Source organism: Lucilia cuprina, chromosome 6 (genome assembly GCF_022045245.1).
Source record: "Lucilia cuprina isolate Lc7/37 chromosome 6, ASM2204524v1, whole genome shotgun sequence".
Lineage (NCBI taxonomy): Eukaryota > Metazoa > Arthropoda > Insecta > Diptera > Calliphoridae > Lucilia > Lucilia cuprina.
In genome coordinates, this window is record NC_060954.1 from 10312279 (window position 1) to 10337250 (window position 24972).

At 30.9% G+C, this 24972-nt stretch overlaps 3 protein-coding genes across 5 annotated transcripts in view; 1 reads left to right on the plus strand and 2 right to left on the minus strand.

Annotated features, from left to right (window-relative positions):
* The window catches only part of LOC111686183 (A disintegrin and metalloproteinase with thrombospondin motifs 16), a 39309-nt gene extending 18342 nt beyond the window's left edge, over positions 1-20967 (plus strand). The window contains exons 4-11 of the mRNA XM_046955631.1: positions 7905-8047; positions 8251-8303; positions 11154-11280; positions 11501-11665; positions 13284-13515; positions 13579-13658; positions 14918-16132; positions 20504-20967. Of these exons, the coding sequence (XP_046811587.1) occupies positions 7905-8047; positions 8251-8303; positions 11154-11280; positions 11501-11665; positions 13284-13515; positions 13579-13658; positions 14918-15956 (1839 nt within the window). The 3' untranslated portion in view covers positions 15957-16132; positions 20504-20967. The remainder of the gene's footprint in view (positions 1-7904; positions 8048-8250; positions 8304-11153; positions 11281-11500; positions 11666-13283; positions 13516-13578; positions 13659-14917; positions 16133-20503) is intronic.
* LOC124420996 (homologous-pairing protein 2 homolog) lies at positions 769-24972 on the minus strand. Of its 3 annotated transcripts, none has more exons than XM_046955633.1 (6): positions 24762-24972; positions 9505-9599; positions 1698-1819; positions 1538-1634; positions 1257-1478; positions 769-1195 (listed from the first exon to the last, which is right to left on the minus strand). In XM_046955633.1, exons 3-6 carry the CDS (start codon positions 1817-1819, stop codon positions 998-1000), a joined length of 639 nt encoding a protein of 212 aa, XP_046811589.1. In that variant the 5' UTR covers positions 9505-9599; positions 24762-24972; the 3' UTR covers positions 769-997. The 3 variants fall into 3 exon arrangements, with proteins under 3 accessions (XP_046811589.1, XP_046811588.1, XP_046811590.1); XM_046955632.1 differs by lacking the exon at positions 24762-24972 and adding an exon at positions 24077-24347; XM_046955634.1 differs by lacking the exon at positions 24762-24972 and having other exon boundaries at positions 9505-9618.
* On the minus strand, positions 22933-23640 carry LOC111686184 (transmembrane protein 14 homolog). The gene is made up of 2 exons (XM_023448500.2): positions 23429-23640; positions 22933-23350 (listed from the first exon to the last, which is right to left on the minus strand). The coding sequence occupies exons 1-2, from the start codon at positions 23502-23504 to the stop codon at positions 23094-23096; spliced, it is 333 nt and encodes a 110-aa protein (XP_023304268.2). The 5' UTR covers positions 23505-23640; the 3' UTR covers positions 22933-23093.

Below are 24972 nucleotides of genomic sequence, written 5' to 3' on the forward strand. Positions count from 1 at the left end.
TAGAAAGTTTCGACTCGAACGTTATATAAATAGTTCTTAGATTCTTTGGCTTGATAAGCTTTGTATAAACTCTCAATATTCTCACTTTCCGGAATTCTTTCCTTGGAACCAATGAAAGGCTCTTCATCGTCTTTAATATGAATAGTTTGTGAGATTCCTACCTCGTAAAGCGAGTCTATTATTCGCTTCATCATTCTGAGAATCTTTGAAAACTTAAGCTTTCAAAAACTCTCATTATTGTCACTCTCCGGCTATTCTTTCTCTAGAGCTGATGAGTCTTCTCAGCATTCTTAGAACTTTATTAACTCGAACTTTCTATGTTCTTTCTCTAGAAAGTTTCGACTCGAACGTTATATAAATAGTTCTTAGATTCTTTGGCTTGATAAGCTTTGTATAAACTCTCAATATTCTCACTTTCCGGAATTCTTTCCTTGGAACCAATGAAAGTCTCTACATCGTTTTTAATATGAATAGCTTGTGAGATTCCTACCTCGTAAAGCGAGTCTATTATTCGCTTCATCATTCTGGGAATCTTTGAAAACTTAAGCCTTCAAAAACTCTCATTATTGTCACTCTCCGTCTTGTCTTTCTCTAGAACTGATAAGTCTTCTCAGCATTCTTAGAACTTTATTAACTCGAACTTTCTATATTCTGTTAATATAAAGGTCTTCCGAGATTCTGCCCTCGTTGAAGGCCTGAGTCTAATATTAAAAACCTCAGTTTAACCCAAAAACCCTTGGGCCCCCCCTAAATAAAACAAGTTTGGCGTAAACAGCTGTTTTCTAAAGATATAAATAAGACATTTTCTTTGAAATTTATTAACTGTTAAATAAGAATACCTTCACCTACATACATTAATACATGTAATGCATTTGACTCAGACAAAAATACGCTTAAGTATAGATATTTTTGATTAAAGTTTTACATAAATTAACATAAAAATTCCTTAGATTATTATAAAATTAAAGAATTTATTATACAAAATGTGAAACCCCTTTTAACGCTTTAACTGCACATTAAAGCCTACATCCTCATCGGTTTCCAAACCTATGTCTGCGATTAAAGCTTTCTTCGTTTTAGGATAACCCTCCATAATGGCCTCCAACATATCGTTACACATACGTTTACGCTTACGATAGGCTAAAGAGACATTTTCATATTTTGTAAGGATTTTTTTAACATCCTGAGAGTTTAACTGTAAGAAATTGAGTTTTAAATTAAAGAGAAAAGATATACATTTTTTGTTAGCTTAATACCTTGTTTTGCATTTCTTGAGCCTGAAAGCTTTTGAGCTTTTCATTTGTGTGTCTGATGTCATTCAAAAGTTGATCTCTTTCCTCTTCCAAAGTAGCCAGACTTTTAACTTTATTTAAAGATTTTAACTTTATTTCCAAATCATTTAATTCTGATTCTTTGTTCTTGAGTATATTCTGAGCTTGTGAAAGCTTTTGTTTTAAAGTTTGCATTTGCTTTTTAAGCTAGAATGTGTTGGAAATTTTAAGTAATTATTGATTTTATTCCAAAACTTTGAACTTACCTCTTGGTTGTTAACATTTTGTTTTGCAAAATAGATTTTATGTTTGCCATAGCTTTTGGCCAACAAGATTTCTTTGCTAACCAATGAATCCAAAGCTCTGGAAACATAAAATTATTGCTAAATTTTTAAATTTATTTCAAAAAATCCTTTACAAACTAACTTTTGTATGGCCGCTTTACCCAAATCCTTGCCACATTTCTCCAACACCTCATGGACAGCATAAGGTCGATTCTCTTGCAACATAAATTGTTGCACAGTTTTCAAAACATCTGATTTTGACATCTAAATTATTAAGTATATTTTGAGTTCTCTGCTTAATGAATTAATCATATGGTATCAATATTAATAAAAACTTTTATTATAATTATCTTACCGCTCACGTGTTTTCTGTCAAACATGTGTTCTTTTCCATGCTTTCATGTTAAAGTTTTATTAGCATTTTTTTCAAATAACGGTTATAGAACTTGTTAAGGTAATTTTTTTTGTTTCAATAAACTAATTACGCTACACTTATTTAATATGCATAATATAGAGCACAACAGAGTGTAATTGACAAATCTAAAATTAATGTTAATATAACAAGTGGCAACGCCTGGACCAGGTATGATCTACATATTTTAAATCTATATTAAATGATTTATTTAAATAATTGTTAAACAAGAAGAAAAAAAAACTAAAGTTAGATTGACACTAAAACAAGAGATTAGTTGTGGATGTGGTGATTAAAAAATGTTTTAATATTTATAGAAGGAACTAAATAATTTGTTATTACAACAATTTTCTACTCAATAATGTTTCTGTTAGTTTGACACATACAATTAATAAGAGTTAATAACGCACCAAACAAGTCTTCATCCGTGCCGCAGGGCATGATAAAAAATAACGGTTTATAATAGAAAAACCTGATAAAAAATAAAGTTAGTTTATCAGGGCGGATTTTTCATACTTTGTTTAAACTTAAACTTTATACTATGTTTTGTGTTTTTCAGTAATCACTAACGTTACTTACATATAACCTTAGTTTAACTGAATGTTATTCGCCATTTAAACTTAGGTTATAAATGAGAAAACCTAATCAACAAAAATAAAAATTTAATGAATCCGGAAGTAGAAAAACTTAATATTTTATGTAAATAGTAATTTTCTGATTTGTTTCATTATATTTATTATTATTTTAAAAGTTTATTTTAATTTTTTCTAAAATTTTTCATTTTACTAAAGAAATACTTGCAAAAAACAGCTGTTTTTTGTTTATGTTTTTGACTGAAGAGTTGGCAATACTAACAAACTTCACTGATCTCAAATGCATAACTGAAAAATACAATCATCGGTTGAAGACCGCCTAAATTTGTTCCGAGTTTAATCTAACAGCAAGTTAAGCCCAGCTTAACTGAATAGTAAAAACCCGCTCTAAGTTAGGTATATTTACTAAGTTAGTTAGTTAGTTAATTAGTTAGTTAGTGGGTTAGTTAGTAAGTTAGTTAGTTGGTAAGTTAGCTAGTGAGTTAGTTAATTAGTTTACGAGTAAGTTAGTTCGTTAGTAAGTTAGTTAGTTAGTTAGTTAGATAGATAGATAGATAGTATGTTAGTTAGTAAGTTAGTTAGTTTAATAGTTAGGTAGTTAGTTAGTTAGTTAGTTAGTTAGTTAGTTCGTTAGTTAGTGAGTTAGTTCTTTAAATAGTTAGTTAGTTCGTTAGTATGTTAGTTAGTTAGTTAGTTAGTTAGTTAGTTAGTTAGTTAGTTAGTTAGTTAGTTAGTTAGTTAGTTAGTTAGTTAGTTAGTTAGTTAGTTAGTTAGTTAGTTAGTTAGTTAGTTAGTTAGTTAGTTAGTAAGTTAGTTAGTTAGTTAGTTAATTAGTTAGTTAGTTAGTTAGTTAGTTAGTTAGTTAGTTAGTTAGTTAGTTAGTTAGTTAGTTAGTTAGTTAGTTAGTTAGTTAGTTAGTTAGTTAGTTAGTTAGTTAGTCAGTTAGTTAGTTAGTTAGTAAGTTAGTTAGTTAGTTAGTTACTTATTTTGTTAGTTAAGATAATCTGAAGACAAAATTTTGGAACCAACTCCTTTTAAAAGTTTAGTGGACCAACTTCTCGATTGCCAAACAAACCTAGTTCGGCGAAACAAAGACGATTAATATCCACTAAACTATTAGACGATTTGGCGAATCCAAATCTTCATTAGAGGATTTAACTCAACAATGATCTTCCTTAGCTGGACTAACCGATATACTATTAAGCATCAGCCAGTAACGGGTTACTCAGAACTTGGATTTATCTCCCACCTGAGTAGTCTTAAGCCGTCATTACACAATCACACAAGTAATATGATCTGTCAACACTCTGTGTAGAAGGCCCCCCGGGGGCATGTTACCTTGGTGAAGCCTCCAACTTGGTGTTATTGCAATCCCGGGGTATAAAGAGGTGGCCAATACCTCTAGTCTGGCCGGGACTGAAAAATGGGTACTACGGGTGGCCAGTTGCCCGCAGAACTATATCCTGTCTGGTCAGTTGTTTAAGGTTCATTCGGGATCCACGTAGTGGTTGTGGTTTAATCATAAATTCGCGGAGAGAGTAAGTGGCGGTTAAAAGAGGTAAAGTCAATATTTCGGTATAAGTTCGGTGCTGTTGCCGAAACAACAAATACTCCATAGAGTAGTGACTGTGGGACTTAGCGTTGGAAATGAGTTGGTATTAATTCTATATGGTATTGGATAATTGTGAGGTATGGCGGGCCTCACCCACCCGTCTACCTATATTAAATGTGTCGTATGTTTTTCTCTTATAAATGTGTCATATGAATGAGATGTGTGCTGGGTTGAATGATGATGGATGAAAGGTATCATATACATATGATACCATTGAATTTTCCTTTTTTTGTTCAGATATGTTCAGAGTATACTCTGTTCATATCAGAATTGCCACAGTGTGTCCTTGTGAGTAAGAACAATGTCTTCGGTTTATTTGATGGATCCGTACTTCGGTCCACCGGTTACCGGTTCTGTTGCCGAATCAACAGAGGCCATCCAATGGTCAGAGATTAGATAGCTCGAGTACTTCAGCAAAGTACTTGTACATGGTCAAAACCAATGAACAAAAATGGCCACCTAATTTCTTCATTGAAGAATAAAGGGGCGATGGTAAAACGTTCTTTAGTCAACCTAGTGGATGAAAAAGACCACCGTGAGATAAGGACGCCAAGGCAGGTACTCACGTTAAAACTCTCGACATTCATTCTATGTAGAAGAGTACTGATGGGATCGTCTAAAAGCAATATGTAATAAAACCATCACAAATTGAGAGAGAATACGAATGGAAAATTTGACTGTCGTATGGCTCTCTTCATTTTTTGAAAATGATTTAAAAAAGCAAGCAAAAGACTTTACGTACGTAAAGTGTGATCGTGTGAAGTGCCCTTTACGAGCTAATGTATCGAAAAGTTCAATTGACCAAATTCTCTGTTCAAAAACATTTCAGGAAAGATTAAACACAGATACATTAACCACTTCCACGATGTTTATAATTTGATTGATTAGATTCATTGTTGCCAGAACAAACAAATATTGCAAGTTATAATCTGGCAACATTTCAAATGCTTTGGCATTAATCCAACATCATCAAACAATGTTTATTTCTTGTTATGAATATTTTAAAAAAGAAACAACAAACGAATTAACATTCCAAAAACATTTTCACATTGAAATTAGTTATCAATTAACAAAAGCAAACCGAAAACACATTAAAGAATAAACACCGGCCACAAATAGTTCTTCTTCTTGGGCAAATCGCAACAACTGCTAATGGGTTTTTTTTCAAATGTCAATTGAATCACGTTTTTTTTTTATAAAGACACATTAAACCATTGATGACATTTATTTTGGTTGCATAGAAGCTGAAAAGAGGAGGGAAAAGTTTAATTTGCACGGTTGCCAGCCTGCAGTAAACTATAAATTGTATGACAACAACAACAACAACAAATGAAAAAGTTTCAATTAAAAAAAACAGGCGTGAAATAATGTCAAAAAGAGGGGGGGGGGGTTTAAATGGGAAAAAGTTAATTTCGAGGCAATTAAATACTAAATACAGTTGTGTAAAACTTAAAATTAGAACAAAAGCGGTTAGAGTGTAAAGTTGAAAATAGTTTTTAGGTTAAGAAAAGAAGAAATCAAATAATCTTTAAGACAAATCTACAGTTTGATCTGTAAGTGTTTAAGACTTTTCCCAAAAGGTTTAAAATTATGAACAAAAAAACTTTGAAGAACTAGTTCTCAAATCATAATTACTCACTACACTTTTTAAGCATCAGTATCGATCAGTTTATATGGGAACCAGCTCTTCCTCAAAACCAGTTCAGAAGGTAAAAATTGTGAAGCCAACGATTGAAGGAAGAACTAGATCTAGAGTCAATCTGCTTACAACTCTCAAAAGAAACCGTTCGAAGATGACAGTATCGATCTACAATCATTGATGAAGGAAGCAGTTGCTAAACCGATCTATTGAGATAATGCATCCGTTTTAAAGTGATAACTTTTAAAGAGAAATCCGTGATAAATGAACAAGTTTAGATGTAGACATTTTACAGAACTAGTTCTGAAGTATAAAACTTTAAAGATAATGTTTTAATGCAAACTAGTTCTGTAGAAATTCTATGGTAGCAATTCAGATGATGAAACAATTTAGATGGTGATAACTTCGAAGAAAAATTATCAATTAATAAGAATCTATAAGATCTCCCTAGAACCAGTTCTAGGGGTGACAATTTACAAAGAAAAATATATTAAAAAAGTAACTGATTCCAGAGCCATTCTTTGGCAATAATTACAATTCTATAAAGTATACACAGAACTAGTTCCGAAGTAAAGAATATCGAACCGAAATCGGTAGTAATCGGCACTGTAAAGCTTCTGTAGAACCAATTCCAAAGGTGTTAATACCAAAGAGAGAGAAACGAGTAAGTTTATAGAATTCGGTTCTATAACGTTTCCAAAGAACTAATTCCGATGTTAAGAATATCAAACCAGTGATGATCGATACTATCGGTTGTGATCGCCACTGTAAAGCTTCTGTAGAACCAATTCCAAAGGTGTTAATACCGAAGAGAGTGAGAAAAGAATATATTTAAATAAACTGGTTTCAGACCCTTTAAATTTATAGAAATTCGATTCTGTAACGTTTCTACAGAACTATTTCCGAAGTTAAGAATATCAAACCAAAATCAGTGATGATCGATACTACAGGTAGTGATCAACAATGTAAAGCTTCTGTAGAACAAATTCCCCGTTAAATTTATAAAATTTCGTTTATATAACGCTTCCACAGAACTACTTCCGAAGTTAGGAATATCAAACCAACATCAGTGATGATCGATACTATAATTCTTCTGTGGAACTAATTCTGAAAGTGTTAAGGACAAACAGAGGTTATAAGACTATAAAACTATTCCGTATAACTTGTTTAGAATATGTCAGAAAGTAATGACGAATGAACTCGTTCTAGAGCCATTCTATTGTATGAATATTGACTCTATAGAACTAGTTCCGAAAGTCAAATTTTCCAACAGAAATAATTGCTAAATGAAGCTGTTCTAGAGTCATTCTGTTATATGGATATGGAACCAAAATTAATTCTAATCCAGAATCGTTATAACGCTTCCAAGGAACCAGTTTGAAAGATGATAACTTCTAACGAAAATGAGCTGATTCCTGAAATATTCTTTGCATTTAAAGTCTTCTTTAGAATTGATACTCTTGAAACGTTATATGTTCAAGAGTATCAATTCTAAAGAAGACCATTTGGAACGTAAATCTTTAAAGAATGAAGTTTCAAATCATCTTCGGAACAGGTTCAATGTGTTTCACAATTTTCAACAAAAATGTGTAGACACGAATCATTTATGAAAGAATTGGAACCAGAATCGAGCAAAGTGAATATAAAACGTTCCGAAGCAGACAATTTCTAACAGGAATCATTAATGAAAGAACTCTTCTATATCATGAATATCGACTTTGTAATATTTCCACACAACTTCTTCATAGATTCAGCTTTAGTTAAGACACATGACTTGTCAATTATTAAACTATTCCCCCCTTCTTTCTAAGCCTCTGTTAAAACTCTTCTTTGGTAGTTTTTTGTTTTCATATTAAAATCATTTTATTGAAATAGTTTTCTGAAGAAGATTTACGGAATTGAATTGAATAAACAACTAAACTCAATATAGATTATCTCAATGAAAAGGTTAAGTTAAATTACCAAGGATGATGGAATAACCACAAGTATATTAACTAAAACTTATTGTTAATTTAAGCAAAAAATACAAAAAAAAAACTTAAATGTTAAATATAATAATAATATTTACAAATTTGTTCTCTTTTTGCTTAAAGGGTCGAGATGCTACACCTTATCTGGAAAGAAATCGTGTTGGTAGAGATGCTATTGATTCAGCGGCCGCTCTAACCGATATGGGTAAATATTTGTTCCGTGAGAGAAGATTACCCGTCTATGATATAGCCGTAGCCATAACAAAGTAAGTTAAAATGAACAAACTCTGTGACCCGGATTAATCAGCCTGACTAAACAAATTGCTGATTGTTTACAACAACTGAAAATAATTTTCTTCTATATTTCTTTTTTTTAAATCTTAACTATATAAATATTTCAAATTTCTTTTGCAAAACAAAACACTTTTTTTAAAAAATCCCCTTCTACCTTCCTGTATATAAACTTTAGGTATGATATGTGTCGAAGGCGTAAAGGAGGTCGTTGTACCAAAGGCACAGCGGGTAAAATATTTCAACAATTATTATTTAATTAAACTGTAGTATAGTTTTAAACATATTTAGTATTTTTTTAATATATAAAATGCACTTTAATTGACACCACCACTAGTATTTTATATAGACAAATAATTTAACATTTTTTTAACATAAAGACTTATGAACACAATATAATAGCATAAAAGCAACACAATATATATACAATTATGTGAGAATTAACTACTAAAAGAAATAATAATTTAATTAAAAGCAGCTTTTTTAACAATGGTTAGTCAGGGAGTTATGTATATGCATATAAAAATATATATAGAGGGTTAGACACGATCTTTGAGATATACATTTACTATAAAGAGTATTCAAGTAATTGCTTAATGGGTACAAATAATACGAAAGGCAATGAGTTGTCCTTAGCACTACAATTTAAATAAACTGATCCAGAACTGAACATAACAGAATTAAAACTGAATTAGAACTGCACTACAATTGAACTACAACTCACCTAGAACTGAACTAGAACTGAACTAGAACTGAACTAGAACTGAACTAGAACTGAACTAGAACTGAACTAGAACTGAACTAAAACTGAACTAGAACTGAACTAGAACTGAACTAGAACTGAACTAGAACTGAACTAGAACTGAACTAGAACTGAACTAGAACTGAACTAGAACTCAACTAGAACTCAACTAGAACTGAACTATAATTAAACTATAACTGAACTAGAACTGAACTAGATCTGAACTAGAACTGAACTAGTACTGAACTAGAACGGAAAATGAACAAAACTAAAACTGAACTAGAACTAAACTAGAACAGAACTACAACTGAACGAAATTTGAACCTTAAACTAATTAGAATTGGTACCGGCAGTATTTCACTATTTGTACAAATTTGTACAGCAATTGCTTCAAAAAATACTCTTTCATTTTGTGTTAATGGTTAATTATGAATTACATACATATGTTAATTATTTATATATCAAATTTGTAACAAATTATACATCATTAGTTTTGATGAATTTAGTATTTAATATAAAAGCAAATTTACAGCAATTTAAAAAAAATTTTAACGGCATACCTTGTCTTTAAATGCCTCTTTTTCTCTCTCTCTCTTTCTTACTATCATTTCATTTCTTTCTACTTTTATTTCTTTTCTACTTTTCGTAAAGAAAATGTTTTATATAAAATAATATAAATTTTAAACTTACCTTTAATGTAAACTTCTTAATTTAGACTTGATATGTGCAGACGTACCTCCGCATATGGAAATTGTAATCGTGGTACAGCAGGTAATGAAATGAAACTGAAATGAATGAATTACAAAAAAAATTAGCACGATCTGTTGTAATAAAGTTTAACTTTCTGTCAAAATGTTTTATTAAGTTTTCTTTAAGAAAAACAACGAGCACGTGTATAGCAACTATAATACATAAAAATCTTTTGTAAATGTTTTTAAATTTCAGTGTTTGATTTTTCTTTAAGTGTAAATAATTGAATGAAGATTAATAACTATTTGCGTCATTTTCTTTGACATTTAAAGAACTACAAATGTACTAGTTCAGTTTTAATTTTGCTCTAGTTCGGTTCTAGTTCTGTTCTAGTTCAGATCTAGTTCAGTTCTAGTTCAGTTCTAGTTCAGTTCTAGTTCAGTTCTAGTTCAGTTCTAGTTCAGTTCTAGTTCAGTTCTGGTTCAGTTCTAGTTCAGTTCTAGTTCAGTTCTAGTTCAGTTCTAGTTCAGTTCTAGTTCAGTTCTAGTTCAGTTCTAGTTCAGTTATAGTTCAGTTCCAGTTCAGTTCCAGTTCAGTTCTAGTTCAGTTCTAGTCCAGTTCTAGTTCAGTTCTAGTTCAGTTCTAGTTCAGTTCTAGTTCAGTTCTAGTTCAGTTCTAGTTCAGTTCTAGTTCAGGTCTAGTTCAGGTCTAGTTCAGTTCTAGTTCAGTTCTAGTTCAGTTCTAGTTCAGTTCTAGTTCAGTTCTAGTTCAGTTCTAGTTCATTTCTAGTTCAGTTCTAGTTCGGTTCTAGTTCAGTTCTAGTTCAGATCTAGTTAATTTCTAGTTCAGTTCTAGTTCAGTTCTAGCTCAGTTCTAGTTCAGTTCTAGTTCAGTTCTAGTTCAGTTCTAGTTCAGTTCTAGTTCAGTTCTAGTTCAGTTCTAGTTCTAGTTCAGTTCTAGTTCAGTTCTAGTTCAGTTCTAGTTCAGTTCTAGTTCAGTTCTAGTTCAGTTCTAGTTCAGTTCTAGTTCAGTTCTAGTTCAGTTCTAGTTCAGTTCTAATTCAGTTCTAGTTCATTTTTAGTTCAAATGAGCCTTCAAAAGAGCATAAACTAGAATTTAAGATGTCAAACTATTCCCTTTTCTTCTAGAACTATTTCATTCAGAAATGTTTATCTTTTTATGTGTAAATCATAAATTTAACTTCAGCGACCATATTCTACATGTTTCTAAAACTTCTTGATTCTTGACTCTAGCCAGGACTGTCCTTTTTATGTATTTTTACTACTAAAATGTGGCAAAGGATTTTGGAAATGAAGCATGCTTTTTATCAAAAAATAAAGGTTTTGGTTTCTTTAAAGTCAAAATTATTTAAATATTCACCACAAATTCACCACACTTTTGTAAACAATTAATCACCAAACTGCTTTAAATAACACGTTATTAAATATCTAAAAATTATTGTAAAAATGTATTATTTACTAATTTAGTATTTATTAACAATTTAAAATTTATATTCAAAACTAATTGCTTAAGCGGCAACTAGTTTTTAACTTAATTACTTAATAACAACTTCCTTTTTATTAATATAAACTTTTCGTTAATATTTCAAAATTTTTCTTAAAAAAAAAAAAAAATCATTTGAAAATCAGGCTTTGCTTATGTCGGAGGCGCCTGTGTGGTGAACAAACGTTTGGAAAAAGTCAACAGTGTTGCTATCATTGAGGATACTGGCGGTTTCAGTGGCATCATTGTTGCTGCTCATGAAGTGGGCCATTTGTAAGTTAAAATAAAAATAATTAACATTTGTTCAATATAAACATATTTGTTGTTGTTCAATGTCTATATTGAAATTTCCGTTAAAATTAAGCAAAAAAACTATTAACAAGAAAAAACAACTTGCAATATAACTTGTCTTAATTTATTGGAATTTTATTCATATCCGCCTTTTAAATGTAAATTTTTTTAAATATTTGTTTTTGTTTTATCTTTATACTAGACTTGGTGCTGTTCATGATGGTTCACCACCACCCAGTTATTTGGGTGGACCTGGAGCTCAACGTTGCCGTTGGGAGGATGGTTATATAATGTCCGATTTACGGCATACAGAAAGAGGTTTCCGTTGGTCTCCTTGTACAGTGCAAAGTTTTCATCATTTCTTAAAGTAAGTTAAGTCAGGAAGTATTTTGAACTTTGACTTTTTCAAAGAAAAATTCAATATTTTGTCATTTGGAGTTTTTAGTTCAGTTCTAGTTTAGTTCTAGTTCAGTTTTAGTTCAGTTCTAGTTCAGTTCTAATTCAGTTCTAGTTCAGTTCTAGTTCAGTTCTAGTTCAGTTCTAGTTCAGTTCTAGTTCACTTCTAGTTCAGTTCTAGTTCAGTAAACTTTTCGTTAATATTTCAAAATTTTTCTTAAAAAAAAAAAAAAATCATTTGAAAATCAGGCTTTGCTTATGTCGGAGGCGCCTGTGTGGTGAACAAACGTTTGGAAAAAGTCAACAGTGTTGCTATCATTGAGGATACTGGCGGTTTCAGTGGCATCATTGTTGCTGCTCATGAAGTGGGCCATTTGTAAGTTAAAATAAAAATAATTAACATTTGTTCAATATAAACATATTTGTTGTTGTTCAATGTCTATATTGAAATTTCCGTTAAAATTAAGCAAAAAAACTATTAACAAGAAAAAACAACTTGCAATATAACTTGTCTTAATTTATTGGAATTTTATTCATATCCGCCTTTTAAATGTAAATTTTTTTAAATATTTGTTTTTGTTTTATCTTTATACTAGACTTGGTGCTGTTCATGATGGTTCACCACCACCCAGTTATTTGGGTGGACCTGGAGCTCAACGTTGCCGTTGGGAGGATGGTTATATAATGTCCGATTTACGGCATACAGAAAGAGGTTTCCGTTGGTCTCCTTGTACAGTGCAAAGTTTTCATCATTTCTTAAAGTAAGTTAAGTCAGGAAGTATTTTGAACTTTGACTTTTTCAAAGAAAAATTCAATATTTTGTCATTTGGAGTTTTTAGTTCAGTTCTAGTTTAGTTCTAGTTCAGTTTTAGTTCAGTTCTAGTTCAGTTCTAATTCAGTTCTAGTTCAGTTCTAGTTCAGTTCTAGTTCAGTTCTAGTTCAGTTCTAGTTCACTTCTAGTTCAGTTCTAGTTCAGTTCTAGTTCAGTTCTAGTTCAGTTCTAGTTCAGTTCTAGTTCAGTTCTAGTTCAGTTCTAGTTCTAGTTCAGTTCTAGTTCAGTTCTAGTTCAGTTCTATTTCAGTTCTAGTTCAGTTCTAGTTCAGTTCTAGTTCAGTTCTAGTTCAGTTCTAGTTCAGTTCTAGTTCAGTTCTAGTTCAGTTCTAGTTCTAGTTCAGTTCTAGTTCAGTTCTAGTTCAGTTCTAGTTCTAGTTCAGTTCTAGTTCAGTTCTAGTTCAGTTCTAGTTCAGTTCTAGTTCAGTTCTAGTTCAGTTCTAGTTCAGTTCTAGTTCAGTTCTAGTTCAGTTCTAGTTCAGTTCTAGTTCAGTTCTAGTTCTAGTTCAGTTCTAGTTCAGTTCTAGTTCAGTTCTAGTTCAGTACTAGTTCAGTTCTAGTTCAGTTCTAGTTCAGTTCTAGTTCAGTTCTAGTTCAGTTTTAGTTCAGTTCTAGTTCAGTTATAGTTCAGTTCTACTTCCTATTCCTAGTCCCTATTCGTAGTCGTATTCCTAAAGACCCTTGTTGTATAGTCGTATTCCTAAAGACCCTTGGTGGATAATTTTAAAAAATTCCTTAACATATTATTTTCTTTATAGTGGTGACACAGCAACATGTCTGCACAATGCTCCCCATGAAGATAGTGCTTTGGGACGCTCACTGCCCGGTACACTGCTCTCACTAGATGCTCAGTGTCGAAGAGATCGTGGTACCTATGCTTGTTTCAAAGACGAGCGTGTTTGTGCGCAATTATTCTGTTTCGATGCTCAAACAGGTTACTGTGTAGCCTATAGACCGGCAGCAGAAGGTTCATCGTGCGGTAATGGTTTGGTATGTTGGCAGATTGTAAAGCAAAAAAAAGGGTTTTTTTAATTTTTGTGCAAAATTTTTTAGCATTGTTTGGATGGACGGTGTACACCTTTACCCTCAAATGTTATACCCAATTATGGTCATCAATATCGTTTGGGATACAAGTAAGTTTTTTTTAAATTTAAGGGATTATTTGTTTTACTAAATTTTTTAGCTTTAAATATAATAATTGGGAAGAAGCTAATAGAAAGGAATTGGCTGAGTAAGAAAACGACAAAATTTTATAAAAGCACTAAAACAAAAATTTAACGTTTTTAAAAAGCACTTATAAACAAAACAAACAAAAAACAAATAAACAACTTATTTTTAATAAATTTTTTACTTCTTTTACACTTTTACTTTCCCTACAACACTTTCCTACTCTACTCTATGATAAACTATATACAAACAAAAATTTGCGATTTAAACAAAAAAAATACACTTAAAAAAACAACTAAACAAACAAACACACAAAACTACACTGCAAAAAAAATGTATGTTATTTAAAAATAAAAAAATCTTAATAAAGAACCAATGAGGCTATTGGTAATGATGATAAAAATAAATCCAAAGATTTGGAAAATAATTCCAATAACGAAGATGATGAAGAGGAGGAAGAAGATGAAGAAGAGGAAGAAGATAGTAGTGAAGAAGAGGAAGGGGGAGATGAAGATGATGATAATGAGAATGAAGACGAAGAAGTAGATAGTAATTATAGTGATAAACATACAGCCACTAATAATAATGATGATGATGATGAATTGTATCTTAATGAACCTTTAAAGGATCTTAATGAAAAAGATTTAAATATAAAGAATATAGATTTATTTAAAGATAATAATGTGGATGAAACTATGCTTAAAGTACAAGATGATAAAGACATAAAAACAAATCATACACAAAATACAAATTCAATCAATTTTAATACTTATCAGTATTTGGCACAATTATGGCAAAATTTACAGACTACAACAACAACTAGAAAACCTTTAACAAATTCCAAAAAAGAACACATTGTTAAACCCGAACAAGTTCGGGAACAAGTGGTAATCAAGACAAGTACTAAGACTAGCATAAGCACTAGTAGTGCTAGTACACGTAGTCTTAAACACAAAACTACAGCTACAACTACACAGCCACACAACCAAAACACTTTCAACACACAAAACACAGCTACAACAACACCATCCACCATAACCACAACTACAGCTACAACTACAACCACTTCTACACTTTTTAAAAGTTTACGCAAACAATTTCAATACTATTTAAAATTATTACAAGAAAATAGTAGTGATACTAATAGTAGTAGAAATAAACGCTTAACAAATAGTAATAAAGAAAATTACAATAGACAAAAAATTTTGCCTTCTAAATCCTCTAGTAACAGTCTACAAAATGCAGCTGCCACAAATCCCGAACAACAGCACGACGAACACGAGGAAGAACACGATGACAATGATGAAGATGGCGAAACAGCTAATGATGATGGTGCAAACAATGAGGGCAATGGTGGTGATGAAGATAATGATGAAAGCAATGAAACTATAGAAAAACTAAAACGTAAGTTGTCGTCTAATAATCTAACAACAAAAACTTTGCAACTACAGCAACAACAATTGCCCACCACTGTTATGCCCCTAACTACTACTTACTTAGCTACTGCCACGCCTCGTTATGGCAGTAAATCCAGCACAGGACGTACTAGTTTAGCTACACCCTTATTTTATGATAATTACTCTAAGAAAACGCAACAAAATCATAATAGCAACAATCAAAGGCCTTCAAATGGGGCGGAAAATAAAAGCAAATTAAAAGATGGTAAAACGCCCAAAGTGCCGGAGGCTAAAGCAGAAGATGAAGAGGCTACATTTGAGGCACAATTTCTAAAACGTACGCCTGTTAATACTCGCTCTACAAACGAGGAAGAGGATGTTAATGATGCCTTTACTAGTAGTAGTAGTAGTTTAAATAATAATAACAATAATCCTTATTTTAATACTAAAACCACCAAAACTACCGGTAAACGTAGTAATAGTAATAATTCTAGATATAATCATAATAATAATCAAAATAATGAATCGACACGTTTACCCCAACAACAACAACAAACGCCTCTATTTGTAACAAATTTTATTGGTGATAATACACAACAACGTTTAACCACCATTCGACAACAACAGCAACAACATCAACAACAACAACCGCAACAACAGGCAACTTCTACTACAACATCTTTGCAACATTATAATAATCATCAAATCTCTAGCACACCAACACCACAACAACAACAAACATCATCACCTTACCATCAACTACAACAACAATCATATGATTCTATATATTTACTCTCTAGCACCACCAGAAGACCTAAAATAAAAACACAAAAACTTATACGAAGATTACGCACACAAATCAAATGATCAGCAACAAACAATCAATCACTCATCAAAAAAAAAAACCAAAATAAAATTTGAAAAAAATGATTTTTTTGATTCAAAAACTTCTTCTAAATTCTGTTGTAAACCCAGTTTTACTTAAGAAATTTGAAATCAAAACATAAACCATAAACTGTTATAACTTTTTTTGTTTATGTGTGGTAAGCAATTTTTTTACAAAAATATACTTCACACGCCTGCTAAATCAAACAAAACAAAAATAAAAACAAAACTTAATCCCTCCATAGCTGCCACTAAGCTAATTTTTAATCATTATTTAAAAAAAAAAACCAAAAACTACCCTAAAAGTAGACTACCGTAACAACAACTATATGCCAAAAAAAAAAACACTAGCAAAAAAACTATCATCACCAAATCAAAACAAACAACAACTCATTATCAGCATTCTTATTTAGTTTAGTCATTAGAGCTTTTTTTGATTTGCAACACCTCCTGCAATTCAGCTGCATCCAAAAATTAGTTTATCTTTTGCTAAATTATATTTTCATAATCTCATCATTAAAAACAGTCACTTAATGATTTGCATGTTTTCTGTTTTCATTTCTTTTCTTTTTTTATCAGTAGTTAGAGTTCATTTCATTAAAGTAATTTAAATTTTATATTAAATTTATCACTATAAACTTAAGATTAATGGCAGAAATCGGAGAAGTCTAACAAAAATTGTTGTTACCCATCAGTGGTCAATAATGTTAATAATAAAAAATGCTTTAAGCTGTCAATATTTCTTGTACTCTAGACGATAGCCTAAAGTCCAGGCGAGAGTCGACAGTCCAGACTATAGTATATAGTCCAGACTATAGCCTATAGTCCAGATTATAGTCTGCAGTCCAGACTATAGTCTATAGTCCAGACTAAAGCCTACAGTCCAGACTACAACCTAGTCTGGATTACAGACTATAGTCTGGACTGTAGGCTATAGTCTGGACAATTGGCTATAGTCTGGACTATAGGCTATAGTCCAGACAATAGCCTATAGTCCAGACTATAGCCTATAGTCCAGACTATAGCCTATAGTCCAGACTATAGCCTATAGTCCAGACTATAGCCTACAGTCCAGACTATAGCCTATAGTCCACACTATAGCCTACAGTCCAGACTGTAGTATATAGTCCAGACTATAGTCTATAATCCAAACTATATTATAGACTATAGTCTGGACTACAGATTATAGACTATAGTCTGTATTACAGACTATAGTCTGGACAACAGATTATAGACTATAGTTTGGACTATAGACTATAGTCCAGACTATATTCTATAGTCCACACTATAGTCTATAGTCCTGATTATAGTCTGCAATAGTTCAGACTATAGTCTATAATCTGTAGTCCAGACTAAAGTCTGTAATACAGACTATAGTCTATAATCTGTAGTCCAGACTATAGTCTGTAATACAGACTATAGTCTATAATCTGTAGTCCAGACTATAGTCTATAATATAGTTTGGATTATAGACTATAGTCTGGACTATATACTACTATATACTATAGTCCACACTATAGTCTATAGTCCAGACTATAGCCTATATTCCAGACTATAGCCTATATTCCAGACTAAAGCCCTTAGTCCAGACTATAGCCTACAGTCCAGACTATAGCCTATAGTCCACACTATAGCCTACAGTCCAGACTATAGTCTATAATCCAGACTATATTATAGACTATAGTCTGGACTACAGATTATAGACTATAGTCTGGATTACAGACTATAGTCTGGACTGTAGGCTATAGTCTGGACTATAGTCAATAGTCTAGACTATAATCTATAGTCTGGACTATAGGTTATAGTTTGGACTATATGCTATAGTCTGGACTATAGGCTATAGTACAGACTATAGCCTATAGTCCAGACTATAGCCTATATTTTAGACTATAGCCTATAGTCCGGAATATAGCCTATAGTCCAGACTATAGCCTATAGTCCAGACTATAGCCAATAGTCAGACTATAACCTACAGTTCAGACTATAGCCTATTGTCCAGACTATAGCCTATAGTCCAGACTATAGCCTATAGTACAGACTATAGCCTATAGTCCAGACTATAGCATAAAGTCCAAACTATAACCTATAGTCCACACTACAGATTATAGTCCAGACTATAGACTATAGTCCAAACTATAGACTATAGTCCAGACTATAGACTTTAGTGCAGACTATAGACTATAGTCCAGACTATAGTCTATAGTCCACACTATAGTCAATAGTCCAGACTATAGTCTATAGTCCAGACTATAGTCTATAGTCCAGACTATAGTCTATAGTCCAGACTATAGTCTATACTCCAGACTATAGTCTATAGTCCAGACTATAGTCTATAGTGCTGACTATAGTATATAGTCCAGACTATAGTCTATAGTCCAGACTATAGTCTATAGTGCTGACTATAGTATATAGTCCGGACTATATTATATATTATATAGTCCAGACTATAGTCTATAGTCCAGACTATAATTTATAGTCCAGACTATAGTATATAGTCTAGACTACAGTCTATAGTCTAGACTATAGTCTGACTATAGACTATAGTCCACACTATAGTCTATAGTCAGACTATAGTCTATAGTCTAGACTATAGTCTATAGTCAGACTATAGTCTATAGTCTAGACTATAGTCTATAGTCAGACTATAGTCTAGACTATAGTCTATAGTCAGACTATAGTCTATAGTCTATAGTCTATAGTCTAGACTGTAGTCTATAGTCTAGAGTATATATCTCTAGACTATAGTCCAGACTATATTTTATAGTCCACACCATAGTCTTTAGTCCAGACTATAGTCCACGCTATAGCCTATAGTCCACATTATAGTCTATAGTCAGACTATAGTCTATAGTCAGACTATAGTCTATAGTCTAGACTATAGTCTATAGTCCAGACTATAGTCTATAGTCCAGGCTAGAGTCTATAGTCCAGGCTAGAGTCTATAGTGCAGACTATAGTCTACAGTCCAGGCTGGAGTCTATAGTCCAGACTATAGTCTATAGTCCAGGCTATAGTCTATAGTCCAGACTATAGTCTACAGTCCAGGCTGGAGTCTATAGTCCAGACTATAGTCTATAGTCCAGGCTATAGTCTATAGTCCAGACTATAGTATATTCTATAGTCCAGACAACATTCTATTCTACAGTCCACACTATAGTATATTCTTTTTTTCTAAATATGGTTTATACTTCAAACTGCAGAATAGATTACAGTCTACTGCATGGCCCAGACTGTAGTCAACTCTATAGTCTGGACAATAAAATTGACTATAACCTAGACTACACTATAGCCTATTCTTTAGTCGATATTATAATCTTTTCTACAGATCAGACTATAGTTTGTTTTATAGTTCAAAATATAGTCTATACTATAGTGTAGACTATAATATATTATATAGTCTAGTCTAATCTAGACTATAGTCTATTATACAGTCCAGATAACAGTCTATTCTGTACTTTTTAGTCTTTTAGTTTATTCTATCGACTATTCCTATAGTAAAAAAACTCCAGTTTATATTCGTTTCTAGGTAAACTTTTCTCCTCCTTTTAGAAACATTAGATTTTACAATACCACTCAAGCTTACTGCGTAAGCAATAGTTATTTAAAGCATGTTAGAATTATTTATAGAAATACATTAATTATTTTAAGTGCATTTTGAAAATATAAAAAATATTAAATAAAAATATTACAATCATATGTGTAACATGTCAAAGAAACTTTTTAGAAAACTAAAATAAATCATATTATATTCTTTTTACTCTCTAACTGTTTGTCTGTCTGTCTGTCTGTCTGTCTGTCTGTCTGTCTGTTTTATCAACGTTACATATTTGTAGCGGCATTTAGAACAACAAAAACATAACAACAAACATAACATTAATAAAACAAATTGATGAATCGCATGACATTTTACATGGAACTTACAATTAAACAATTAGTAAATCAATTAATAAAATAAAACTCATCAAAAAAATATAAAATTCAAATTGAAAACATTATAATTTATCAAAAAATTAAACTTATTAAGAAAAAAAAAACACTCATACAACACAACTACACTGAAACAAATTACATTATAGCAAATAGCCACGTTAATTAAAAAAAGTAATAAAACTGTAGTAGCATGGATATTATGGAATCAAATGGCCAACAAAAGCTAATATCATTAAAATCATTAAAAAATTATTATAATTATTATATTAAAGTAAAAAATTACTAAAAACCTGCCTGTTCTCAGAGTTTTATAAAAAATGGAACTACAAATAGAAGCGATTTTAATTATTATTAAAGGATTTAAAAAAAACACACACATACATACACAAGCAAAACAAAACGCATGTGGGGCCCAACAGAGCTATTAAGTTTTTAAGCAAAATCATATATTTGTATCTATGGGTTTTATATATAAAAATGCCTGAACTTTAACCTTTTGCCTGTTATTTAAAAATAACTTAATATTGTTTGTTTTTAAACAAAATTTTTAATAATTTTTTTTTTGTTTATTTTTTCCTTTTTTTTCTTCCTTTATTTAGTGGTTAATTGGAAAGCCTTTCCATTTTGATGATAACTGCTGCTATAAAACTGTAGATGTTTCTTATGCAAAGCTGCCTTAGTGGATAAAAAAAAATCTATAGAATTAAAAAGAAATTTAGTTAAAATTTTATACTTTTTTTTTACAAAACTATAAAGTTAAACATACTCATTGTAACAAAATATAAAAAAAACACAAGCTGTTTATCATTTTAATTAACATTTAAACTTTATATTAAACATTAAAGAACAATTCTCATTTCATCAACAACACAAACACATTGGACATTTTGTAATCCCTGACGTTTCTCAAACTTCTTTTTATTTAAAACATACAACTATTAAACAATCAAGCAATCAAACAACCAAGCAATCAACCAACCAACCAATCAAACAACCAAGCAATCACCACTTCATACAATCACACCATTAAACTTTTTAATTAAATTTTGTAAAAATTTAAAAACACACACACATATTTTTCTTTGTATAAAATAATTGCCATTAATTTTAATTATTTTTTTGTTTAATTAAATTTAACAAAAATTAAATAAATATCTTTGTTAAGTAAAAAAAACAAGAAAAACTAAAACTTTAAACAAAAAAAACAAAAAACAAACAAATCCTCTTTTTTTTGTTAAATTTTAACAAACTCAACTCTGAACAAATTATGCAAAAGTTTTAGTTAGAATTTATTAATTTTATATTTGTAAAAAATACATTATATTATTATTTTTATTATTATTATTATTTTTATTTTTATTATTATATTTTTTTAATTGTTTTATGTTTTGTAAATTATAATTTAATTTTTTTATATTTTTCTTTGTTTAAGTTAAGCTTTTAATAAAATATTATTTTATTTGTAATTTAATTTTAATTAAAAATAAAATTGTGCAACAACAACAACAAGAAAAACAAAAACAAACCCTCAATAAAATTATTGCATCTATATATATATATTTTTAGTGGCTTAAAAAAAATATTGTAAATTATATATAATTAAAAAAAACAACAACAACAAAAAGAAAAACAAATAAAATTTGTAGAAAAACAAAAAAAAAAAAAAGAAATTTAAAAATAAACTTGAGTTTTACATGAAAGTGAAGATTGGTGAGGGGAAGTGGGCTGTGAAATCTCTATGACTGTAAAAACTAGCATAGAGTATATAGAGCGGAAACTCTGCTGTCAAAAACCCAAGTCTGTTGTCAAAAACCTAAGTCGTGTGAATGTATTAGTAGAACAACTTATGGTAGTATTAGTATATTCCACACAAGTTTTCTTCCGTGTCTGCTATGGGCGGTGTGCGACCTCCAAGTACAACACAACAAAAGTAGCGATAGTACTCCAACTTGAGGTACGCCTTGTTTAACTCTACGAGGTTTGGAGCGTCTGTCTCCAAACTCCACGAACGACTGACGGCCACTCAGATAATTTACGATCAATCTTCTCTTCGTGTTGTTGGGCATTGTGGATTGCAGGATATTCTCGAACAGTGTGGCGTTACTGACTGTGTCGAAAGCCTTCGACAGGTCAAGAGCCACTAGAACCGTCCTTTTACAGGGCCTCTGCTGATTTAATCCTTGTGTGATCTGAGTGGCAATGGCGGTTAATGCTGTGGTCAAAAACCTAAGTCGTCTTTCGTATCTGCTATGGGCGGTGGGCGACCTCCAAGTACAACAAAACAAAAGTAGCGATAGTAGTCCACCATGAGGTACGCCTTGTTTAACTCTACGGGGTTTGGAACGTGTGTCTCTAAACTCCACGAACGACTGACGAAAGATTGTCAATGCAGCGATAGCTGTATCATTCGAAAGTTTTATCCCCAGGAAAGAACTATCAACAGTTTCATCATTCAATGAAAGTAGTGAACAATGTTTCACCCTTGCTACTTTATCTTGTCTGGATGAGCTAACTAGGATATGGCTGAAGAATATCCTAAACTCCGCAAGTAGAGAGTAACAATTAAATTTACTCCTATGATCACTAGGGTAACACAACGGGACCACAACTAGATGAATCCATGTGAGCCACTCATCCTTAAGTGGCGGCCCTTCTTATCTAACATAACCATATTCCACACTGTAGTTCAGGCTTTAGTTCAGTTCAGTGGGCCACAATATAGTCTACACAAAAGTCCAACATATTCTATTATCTAGGCTGTAAAACATATAGATACTATAGTCCAAATTTGCTCGGAACAACTAAACCTCTTAGGAATAGGACTGTAAACCATTTTAGACTCTATTCCAGACTATATGGCAGACAACTACTCTTGGCAGACAACTACTCTTGTTAAGACTATAGTTCTAAATTACTTTTTTGTATTGCAGCTGCTGGGTTCTACATACTTAAAAATAAATTTGAACAATCGGTTATTTTTCGACAAAAGTTGAAGTCCACTATCTTAAATATCATTTCAATTATGAAATTTTCATTAATAATTAATTTAATTTCTTTATTTTTACTTGCTAAATAGCAACTTAAGTATTGTAAAAAAAATTAGATCTTTGACCCTCAACCACAAATACATTTCAAACTTAAATCAAATTGGGAAAAACGAATATGTCATCAATCTTTGTGATAATCCCCTTAATTTCGGCCCGGCAATGGTAAATACCTATTATAGGTGATAACATTTCTTATCAAAGCTGCCACCGATATAATACAAATCATGCCGGCAGGCATCAATTTTCCAGAACGATTCCATCTAGCACCCATCATACCGGCCAAAGCCAACGAAGTACTCAATTGTAATAAAGGACGTGGTGGTTCTTGGGAGTTTAAGTGAGCACCAAAACCAAGTATGGCACCAAATGCTAAACCGGCACCCAAAGAGGGTAATGAACCTTTAAATAGGAAATGTGTATGAAAATTATTTATTGCACAATAAAGTGAAAGGTTTAAAGAGGAAATGTGTAACATACCAGCTTTAACATATCCCATAATACCACCGGCTGCCACAGTGGCGGCATACAGATAACCAATAAGATCGGCAGGCATTTTTTAAATAATTTTATTTATTATTTGTTAACAAAAAAAAAGAAACTTTACAAAAGACGTGCGTGCAATCACTTGATGTTAAGATATCAAAACTCAACAAAAACAATTATTAAACAAGTAAAACCCGGCACATGAATAAGATGATGACAATATTACGAAGAGTATTTTTTTCATATACAGTTTGACAGAAGTGAACTATTGTTTTTATATAAAGCTAAATTGTAAACAATAATCAGCTGGTAATATGTTGCCACCTTGCGGTATTGGCTTATAGCAAAATACAATAGTCAACATACAGATATGTTATTAGTTTATGGCGAATGATGGAAGAAAATGAAGATTTTATGTTGATAAAACATTTAAGTTTTTCAAAAATACATACTTTAAAAATTAATGTTTTTTTTATTAATTTAATAAAATTATATTTCAATTTTGTTATAGAATAAAGTAATTTGTATAATATTTTTGTAAACACAAAAATTTCATTGTTCTTTTCGTAACAAGTTTTCAGTAGCGTTTATAATAAAATCTTTAAAATTTCTTTTTGTTATAAGTATTTCTTAAATGCTTACCTCTTAGTTAGTTTTTACTATCCAAATTACCTTTATTTTATAAACTTTTAAGAAAAATGTACTTGTGTCTATAATACACTGTATGTTAGTTGTTCATAAAAAATTCACTACTTGTTGATATTAAATCAATTAAATTATTTAATATTTCATTAACTGTTTGCAAATATCACTATTAACTTTATTACTTTATGTTTTTTAATTTTATTAGTTAGTTTCTATTGGTTTAATTAAACTTTTTACACAAATTTCAATAAAAAACTACATTTTTCTTTTTTCCCGCTAAACTTTATGCAAAAAAAACCGAGAAGCCACTTACAGAAATCAAAGGTGAACAATAATGAAAACGGCGCTAAAAAAGCTTAATTTGACAAAAGACAATTGCCGTCATACCGAAACAAAGTGATAATATTTTATGGTGAATGATGGAAGAAAATGAAGAAAATTAGTTGATAAAGTATTTTTTTTAAATACTTTAAAAATTAATTTTTTTTAATTAATTTAATAAAAATATATAACAATTTTGTTAAAGGATAAAGTAACTGGTATATTTTTTTAACACAAAACCCTTCATTTTTTCGTAACAAATTTTCAGTAGAGTTTTATAATAAAATTTTTAAAATTTGTATTTGTTATTAAAATTTCTTAAGTTCCTTCCTTTTTACTTAGTATTTGTTATAAAAATTACCTTTATTTCATAAACATCTAGGAAAATGTTTCTGCGAGTGTACACACTGTGTTGTGTTCGTTTTTTATAAGAAATTCACTACTCTTGTTGAATATATTGATTAAAGCATTTAATAGTTTGTTAATTATATGCAAATGTCATAAAAAAATTTATTTATTTGTATTTTTAACATAATTAGTTAGTTTTTATTGGTTAAGTTACACTTTTTTTT